The sequence below is a fragment of the Mesitornis unicolor genome, unplaced genomic scaffold (assembly GCF_000695765.1).
Source record: "Mesitornis unicolor isolate BGI_N332 unplaced genomic scaffold, ASM69576v1 scaffold10782, whole genome shotgun sequence".
NCBI lineage: Eukaryota > Metazoa > Chordata > Aves > Mesitornithiformes > Mesitornithidae > Mesitornis > Mesitornis unicolor.
Window position 1 is genome coordinate 3,550 of NW_010171273.1, and position 9,698 is coordinate 13,247.

General features: G+C 37.3%; 1 protein-coding gene across 1 annotated transcript in view; it reads right to left on the reverse strand.

Moving 5' to 3' along the window:
• Positions 1–2,183: 2,183 nt before the first annotated feature.
• Positions 2,184–9,698, reverse strand: part of ITFG1 (integrin alpha FG-GAP repeat containing 1) — an 80,493-nt gene continuing 72,978 nt past the window's right edge. The window contains exons 16-19 of the mRNA XM_010179988.1: positions 8,785–8,909; positions 7,838–7,920; positions 6,059–6,176; positions 2,184–2,730 (exon numbers count right to left, since the gene is read on the reverse strand). Coding sequence (XP_010178290.1) covers positions 2,671–2,730; positions 6,059–6,176; positions 7,838–7,920; positions 8,785–8,909 — 386 coding nt within the window. The 3' untranslated portion in view covers positions 2,184–2,670. The remainder of the gene's footprint in view (positions 2,731–6,058; positions 6,177–7,837; positions 7,921–8,784; positions 8,910–9,698) is intronic.

Sequence of the window (9,698 nt, forward strand, 5' to 3'; positions counted from 1 at the left end):
TCCAATTAATGGTAGCAACTTTAATAGAGCAGTCTGTTAGGAACGATGGCCTCGTCCCTCCACACTACCCCTTCCTCCATCCTGCCTGTACCACAGAGAGTGAATCTGCAGCAGCAAAGTTGGTTCTTTTGTTGGGGGATTACAGTGCATTACTGATAAATCTGGTAGGAAGATTCAGTCTTAAAGCTTCCTGTAGAAAATGAGAACAAAGAAAGATGGTATTTCAGCAGCCATCTGTCAGTTGGCGACTCAACGGTATTTTTATAGAGGTGAGATCTCGCACTGCAGCAGCCTTCCAGCAGCATCCTCACCAGGGCTCTGTTATGGTGGATGCATTTTGAAAATGTCTGTAGTTAGAGCTGTTTCTCTCTTCTCAGTTACTGGGATGATCACCTGGAACTATACTTTCTAACGAGCATTGCTTTCCTTAACCTTACTGGTAGCAGGGCAGTAACCTTATCCAAAACTATTTTTGATGCTTTATAGAACAGAAAACCAAAGTATGACATGAAACCTTTGACGAGAGGTTTAACAATATTTAATGCTTTAATTCAAAATAGTACGCATATACTGTTGTGAGCCAAGCTATGGGTACTTGGAACCTGTGGTAAACTTTATTATAAGAAAGCTATTAAAGCACCAATGATGTATATAAAGTAATGCAATGATGCACTACTGAGCATGCAAAATACCTTAAAGCAAAAGATACCGAGTTCATTGTTTTGTTAACTTGACAACAGCTTAAATGTCAGCATGAGGTTATTTCTTTCCTAATTGTTTTTCCAAAAAGCATGAGGAGGCTAATCTATGTTTATTATATTGTGAGAGAGGGCCACAGACAACTTTGCTGACACAGTGGCATTATGCGTTCAGCCTTATTCTCCAACCACATGAAAAAGACAGGAAAATATATTGAATTCTGCTTCCTCTTAATTATGAAGTTCATTATTACTTTTGCTCTCGGGAGCAAATTCTATCAATGAGGTTTAAAAAAGTCCAATAGCATTAAGTATTTATCTAAAAAAATCTTACCTTTTCATGCCATGCTAAGAGAAATATTAAAGGTGTGCATTAAAGAAATATGCTATCCTGAATAACAGTAATGTAACATCAGAGACTCCTTTGTTGGAATCTGATCAGTTCATATCAGAAATATCCAGTAAAACTTTGGAGCTTAGTAGACCACTTATCAACTGTTTCCTGATTTTTGGCTCAGTTGCTGCTGTCTGGCCGGGTCGCTGTTCAGCACTGCCATGGTCACCAAGCGTTCGACTGCGATTCAGTGCTGCCCAAATCAGCTCAGCTTTGGACCTGTGCTGAGCTCTGGGGCTGCCCTCCGTCCGTGTGGTGCTGAGGAGCAGAGGCAGCGCTGGTTACAGGCCAGCAGCTCAGCAGACGCGGGCCATGCTGAGGAGGTGCCCACCACAGAGGTGACTGACACTAAGAACAACACTTTGTTGAGAAAGTCTGTTCTACGTTATCAAACAGTATTTATCAGGAATGCAAACTGACAAGTTTAAATGCACAACTAATCATGGAAACTCGTATCACCATGGAATAACCATGAAATAAAAGCATGAAGATTTTTAGAGACTTTTCCAGGATCCAAAGTACACTGAGAAATTGTAACTTTATCAACACTGTAAATATATAAAGTTGAGCTACTCATCTTATGTAATTATTACAGCCTTAGGAAATTGGGGCATAGTAGTGTACACAGATAATGTACACTGCTTATTCCGAGTGTCCCATTATATTCTTAATTTAATCTTTGTGTATCTCATCCTGCAGCAATAAATGTTAGGGAGTCAACCCACATTCTCCTTCCACTCCAAAAAGCTTCTTTTAACTTCTCAAAAAACCAACCAACCAGCCAAAATCCCATACTTTTCTCATAAGTAAAAAAAAAAGTTACTTTCATAAGGAGTTTAGGCCTTTCTAAAATACATGTGGCTGTAGCTTAATTATAAAAGCAGTTTATGTAATACTGATGCATTTTTATGATTTTAATTTTTTAATGCGTTGTCTTCTCTCTAGAACTAACACACATAAATACTGCATCTATCCCATGATGAGCTACTGGGCTGGCATTAACATTGCAAGTCTCATTTAGTTCTCCAATTCCTAAATTCTCTAACTATTGCACATATGGATTTAAACAAAGAAAAATACAGAATACTTTAGGCTGAGCACCATTTAGTACAATCAAAATAACTAATCATCAAGTAATCTAAGAAATTGCTCAAGCTGAATTTTCAGAAACACAGGTCACGCGGAATGTATAAATGACAAGACCAATTCACATGGTACAAAGTATTCTGCTCACTGAAATGCTCAATTTTATTTACACAGCTTTCTTTCTATCAAATATTACTAAAGAACCGGTGGTACATACACAATGGTACGTGCAATACGATCCCTTTAACTAAGAAAAATAAATTTACAGTTCTGTTAAAGACCAAATGCTATCATATTATATACAGTCTGTTAACTGAAAGGCCTTGTGAGACATTCAGGTCTAATTTTAAGACTTTCCAAATAAATACCAAATAATGCAACATTTACAAATAGCACACCAGCAGTATTTTCACAGTAATCGTTTTACAAATCAGGATTTCGTATTTCAATTAACCAAATGAGTAGCAGCTCCTTCATAAATATTAAGGCGTGTCACATAGCATCAAAATGGAACCGATGAGCCTCCTGTCGCTTCTCTCTGTCATCTGCTTTCTGAAAAGAAATAATAATAATAAAAACCATTTTGTGGGATCCAGAGCAATACTGTTACAGAAATGAGTTGTCAAATGTCACAGAATGGCTGATTTTTTTCCAAGTCACTCATTTGACAAAAGGCAAAAAGCTCAGTAAAAGCGCCAATAATTACCTTTTAAATGATGTCAGTTTGAAATAGCAATAATCTACTGAAAATTGACTTCTGCTGTTAATGCTCAGCTGTTTTAGTATTTATGACCCATTATTTTCTATTATTTCTGACAATGCCTTTATTAGAAGGAATATTTCAAAAATGAAGAATGTTTCCTGCATTTAGTCTGCATTATGAATACGAGATGAAATTACTCTGGATTAACTGTAAAAGTCATCTATGTTACACTTGAAATTAGTTGGTTTTTTTTTTTTAATTTTCTGTTAAATACAAATTTAGGCAACGATGTCAATTCAGTCAACAATTAACAGCACCAAGTAGGCCAAAAACGTTCCATGTTTTTGTCTGTGTTACAGAAGTGTGAGGCAGGGTGCATTTCCCTGCTCATTTATGCAGAACGCACACTGCTCTGCTGCAAGAGTAGTTTGGACGGTGCTTGGGAAGAAAAAGCATATTTGAATTGAACCTATGATCCATGTAAAGTGTAAAAACACGTCCTCTCCCACAGGCCTCCTCCTGTGTTCTAAAGCAGTAACAGAGCGTGAGAGAACTTATTAAAGGGTTTTTGAACACACAGGGTGGGCTTTTCTAGAAAATGGTGATTTTGCCATGACAGTACATGCGGATCCTAGCATAAGAGAATTCATCAAAACACATTTAAATGTGTTTTAGCTTGCTTATACCTAACTTTTTAATTTTTTTGGATGAGTAAAATGAAGAAAAGCCTTTACAGTATGCTGTTGTGTGGGCATTCAAATTTGTATCTCAGTCGATAAATATACATGATAATTTTGGTAGAAATTGGTGCGTGCGTTCTGCCATGAAAGTTTGTCACCTGCTTCGGCTCAAGGCCGAAGATTTCCTCCTGACACAGTGTCTATGCGTGATGGGAACTCCATTGGATTAACTGTGGATTTTACTGCATTTTGTGGCAGCAGTAGAGCTGTCAGTGAAGTTTAAGATGGATCAGTCTGGCTTTTTGGCAGGGACTTTATCAATGTCAGTTGTGTTCTGAATGTCAAAAATGGGGTGGGAAGAAGGGAGTGGCATATTTGTTCCTATATTGAAATGCTTGTCACATTGCACAAAATTTTTAGTCTCACTTAGAAAGCAATTTTCGCTCCATTTATTGTATGCTTCCTGAAAAAATTACTACTTCAGATCTGACAGTAACTGATACTCTGATGAATCCATCACAGCAGTGCCATCATCGATGTGCAGCACTCACACGATGAGCCTCAAGACCACACCGCAAGTGATAAAGCATCAGACTACAAGAATACCAAGGTTCTTGGCCAATATAGCAGACTACATTGTTGTAAGATGAATAATGGTGTAAAACCTTCCTCAATTTCTCTTTCATTTCATGTATCAATGCTAAAAACTAGTAACTGAGCTTTTTTTTTTATTTTTAATTAATGGATCAAAAGTTTCTATGGCACGGCAGAGCAACAGCCTGTCCCTAAATCCTAGTTATGTAAATAATACTACACTTGGTTGACAGACGGTGTGTGAGAGCTATCGTAGACAATGGGCTCCCACTACTACTTATCCACAGAGGTCAAAGTAACCGTTTATTTAAACTGCTGCTTCCAGACAGATACATCCTCTGGGGGAAAAGAGGAGATTTTAACTGCCAGTGCATTTCCCCTTCCTTTCTTTGCTACAGGTACTCTGGAGAAGGGAAAACAGCATGTAGGCAGAACAATATTTTTATGAGAGCATTACTGAAAGAGGCAGTAAACCAAGAAAAATCTTAGAAACAAGGAACTTTGGAGTTTAACTCCCAGTCATGTCAGTGATGCATAACACAGCTGTGGTCAAGATTCTTATTCTTTCTGTACCTCAAACATATGTTTTAAAAATTGGGAAGGTAAAAATCAATAAGACGGCATTGGAAAATTACAGGAATTAACAAATGTTTATATAGTGGTCTGAAAATACACACAATTTATCCAAATATTTGTGCCTATTTTGAGCAAGATGCAGCTGTTGGAAACGAGCTTATAATATAACCAATAACTGCTTCACTCACATACGAGTGCTTCTTTATAGTACAATGTATGAATTACTATATGAAGAATTGTTTTAAATGTTGGCATTAAATCTCCATTTCCCCCTATGGAATGATACAAAGTTAATCCTGCCCCTACTCAAAGTTCAGGTATTTTTTCTGCTACTCTTATTGCTTAAGATGTGTTGGGAGAGAGAGTTAAACCCAGCAGGGCATAGTCCTCACTACCAGTTAGCGAGTGGGGACATGCTAAGGACTGTCATCATAAACTTGGTATTTCTTTGCTGTGTGTGTTTTATTCCCAGCTTTACTACTATTTGGAGACTGTATGTAACATTTGGAAGAGTGAAGATTCACAGACAAATAACATTTAAATATGAAGCATGCGCAAAGCCTATCTGAATGTTTAACAAAGTAATTTTATTTCCACAAGCACAAAATAACAAACAGTTCTACCATGTCAAAATGAGGAGTAATTTTATCTGACAGCTAAGATTATGGTTTGGGTACGTAGTAGCATTTATTGGCAATCCTGCCGGTTGGATATGATTGTGAACTGAGCATAGTTAAGAAAAATGGGAACGCATTTCTTTTGTGACATGAAAGGGCCCTTTCAAAATACGTCTTCAAATCAATGGATTTCTATCACTGCATGTATAATTCAGACACGCAGAGCAGAGCAGCCAATATGCACACGATGGACTTCCTATACAGTCCTGAATGCTAATGTCAGTACAATCAGCAAAGACAGATACAAAAAAGAGACAGTTTCCTTATTTTTGTATTACCAGCAGAACACAAGATAAGTAAACTTGACTTTATGTTCCATACGCCTTAACACTCTGCAAAATGGAAAGCTTATATATGAAACACCAATATCTCATTTAGTTGGGAGCTACAGCTTAATGGCAATAGCTTGTCCATGTTGCTCTTCATTTCCCTTTTGAAGCACCTTAAAGCTTTAATAAAAACAATGCCAATTTTTAAGCTTGCAGTAAATACTGAATTAATAATAAACACCTTTTGGGAATTAATGCAGTCTATATCAGAAATTATACTGTAGAAAACTACTCAAAAACCCAATGTACAAGACTGTAAAATATTAGGAAGTGTTAAATAGTATAGAAAAATCAGAAAAAAATGTAGTTAATTAAACTTACCTTTTCTTGCCAGTGTAATATGCCAATTATTGCCAGGATGAAAACGCAGACACCAATTAAGGCTATCGCTGTTAGCAGCACAATGTTACTTGGGGTCAGATACAGCTTGGCACTCCAGCTATACAAAAGAAGAAAGTCCAAGGAAACATTAATACCTTTCATTAGGAAGCAGAAAGCAGATTTAACTTGTAAGGGTGAAAAGAACCTGCTAGTGTAAGACAGGGAACAACTTGGTCTACACAAACTAGTGGCTATACTTAAAGACAGAAGCTTAATGGTGTTTCCTTGGACACATATGGCTTAATGTAATTATTTTCAAGTAATGCCATGTCTAGACTCAGTTTCCGTTTAACTTTCCAGGAATGCTATGGGTATCCTCAGGGACTGACTTTTTTCTCATTAGGAGATTTATCTCCTGCCCCTGCCCAGGACAAAGTAAAATGCGTAGGAGAACCTTCCCCAAAGCTGCCTGGGGCTCAGGGAGCTGGAGCAGCAGGGAGACGCAAGCCTGTATGAGAGGTGGCTTCCTCCACCTGAGAAGCTCCTCTGGGACAAGCTGGTGGGGTCCAGCTGGTTACACATCTCTCAGTCTGAAGGTTACCCATGGAAAACTGCAGTTGTAGGCAACAGGACCAGTTGGTTATGGCAGGAGAATGCTGGAGAGCAACAAAATTAAGCACTTTAAGGGCTTTTGGAAGACATCCCTCGAATGTCATGGGGTCCTGAGGCTCAGTTACCCACCCGCCTTGTTGCACTACAGGCTTCCTATCATGGGAAAGCTGTTGGCAGGAAGCTCTGTGCTGAGGCAGCACTGAAGCCTCTCAGGAAATAATGCATCTATGTTAAAGAAAAAATAAAATTAAGAAGTGTTTATTGTGAAATCTGATTTCTTCTGTGGATTCTATCCTCTGCTATTCTACAGTGTCCATAAACCTACTTTATAGGAAAGCAAAAGCAGTTTACGGATAAGATGACAGAAGAATTTTTGTGTAACATGTACCTTTAAATAACTCAAGACTATAACTAATTTTTCTTCATCTGGCAGATGTTATTCCTGTGGTTAATAATTAGCAGCTCAACTGGCACATCACTTCTCAACTGTTATTTGTCCTATAGTAAAATTAACTGCTGAAACCGATGTCAAAATCACTTCTGCATGATAAATACAACTGACCTCACTAGTAGATCAAGCGGCAAAAAGCAGCTGAAACATGTGACTAATGTTTTCTCTACTAGCAAAGAGAGAAACATGCTCTCTTTCTGGGCTAAACATTTTAATTGCAAAGTGAATTCAGTGTTCAAGCTATTGTGCAACCAACCCATGCACCTTTACTTAAAGAAAAGCATTCATACCTGTGGCTACAGATACTGCGTTCAGAAGGGCTGAACCACAGCTTTTATATGCAAGTAGAAATTGCATGTTTGGTAGAACAAAAATGCTTGCTTCAATCATTACTATGCTTGCAATTTGTCAAAAAAAATATTGGTAAATCTAGCAAATACGTTATTATTTACAGGAGTTGAGCTGGCAGCGCATCTGGATTGTTTGTAGGAGTGGGTCATTGACTTGGATTGTTTCTGGGCACTAAGAATCTGTGTAAATACTTGAGTAAGTATCCTGCCTTGTCAGAGGCAACTATGTCTATAGAACTGACCCTCCCTCTTGTTCTTAAATTTACTCTCTATACAAGTGACTATTTTTAAACCTACACATAATGCCTCATTTAAACTCGGTATTAATCTAATTTTGCGAAGTGCAAATCAAAACGATGAAGATACCTTCGAGGAACATTATGAGGATAGGGGATGACTATGAGCTGGGAGTTCGGTATGATAGCTGTCCACTCTTGTCTTCTTACGGACTGAAAGAAAAACAAAGGTTATGTTAATTCCTAACAAACCAACATACTTGAAAGCAAAGAAATCATCTGCTAAAACATACAACAGGAGAAACAACAGTTGCTTTTTAATAATTTCAAATAAGTTATTATTCCCTTACATTTGTATAAACCTTCTATTCCGAATGCTTAGTGCTTACAAAAAAGTGCTTAAAAAAACCCTCTAAAGTAAAAAGCAGAATAACTACTGCTGACAAGAAACACAGCATCCATTTAAAAAGTACAAAGCAACAACATAATAGAAAAAGAAGAAAAAAACCCAGTTCTACAAAGGAGGCAAGGCAAAGCAATTAACCAAATCAGAATTTGGCCAGTTAATTCGAATATCTCACTTTTTAAAGAAGTACCATCAGAACTTCAAAGACTGTAAATGGTCAAGATTCTACTTTTATGTTTCCTCAGAAAACAAGATAATCATGGTAATCTCCAGCTCCCATCACACCAATCATGGTTTTATTACTGAGGCAGAAAGGATTATGTGCGTTTACAGGCAGCCAGACAAATCCTAGCGAAGTCTGAGAGCACAGTAACTGGGCCACCAGATCTGATACACATTTACCATAAAAACAAGCACTGTGTACCTGTGCTAACATTTATAGACAACGTCAGTCATCTTTTGGTCTTAGTGTTACCTTCAGAGCTTATACACCCCCTCCAAAAACAGGTGTACAAGGTTCTTTTTGTCGAACTTTCCTATATTCAAACTTACTACTTTGATATTCTTGCTCCTGGGGAAAAAAAAGTGACCCCGGCAGTATTTCCATCCCAAGTCTATTAGGAAAGATAATACCATCAATATTAGCTTCACAATCTTAAATCTCAACTAACCTTTTCTCCTAAAGGACGAGGAATGCCAACATACAAATGATCGAGGAAATTAGCACTACGTCCCAGGCCTAGCACATTGTACGGCAACTGGAGAGCAAAATGTGCTGACTGGCTAAGCTGCCCAGCTGAAATGAAATCAGAAAAGAAACCCAGGTAAGTATTTTAGAAAAAAAATCCCAAACAAACAAAAAACCCCAAACCCCCAACTTTGTACACCAATAAACATTTCAGAGTCAGTAATAAAAATATTTTTAAAAATTTAACCAATTGCATGATTATTTAAGTCTTAAAGGCTCAAATCTGTATTTCCAAACTGCTTACGGAAACTCACTTGAAGAACAGCTTAAATGCTTTGGATTTCTAGATAAGATGATTCTCTTGAACACCATTTCTATGTTAAACATTTCTATGTTAAGACAAGTTGAGAAGAAATCGGCTATCTCCCTTTATTTTAATATTAGTAGTGCCAAGTCTTTTTCCCCATTGCTTTACAAGCTCAAATGTAACACGTGAAAGTTCACTTTAATTCTTACTCGTGTTAAGCAGCAACTACTGTTTTTTCTTCTTCATAAAACTAAGTAAATTCTCATTAACAAATCCTTGAATAATAAATTGTCTTAATGAAAACAGGGTTACAGTGGTTGCAAGTTAGGTCCTAGCGAGAGCATTTAGTTATAAATAAAGCAGAGGCTATAGGGGAAATATAACACACAACGTTTCCTGAAAAGGCAGTAGGGAAACAGAGAAGTCTTGCAGCTATCAACAGGTTCACTAGCATTTCCAAAGTATCAGATTTTTCTGTTTAAATAAAAAACCTGTAATCTTTTAATTTCTGGTAAACTGATTCTGATCCTATGTAGATTCTTTGTTCATTCTCTAGAGAGCCTCTTGGTAAATGATCTGATTACACAGCA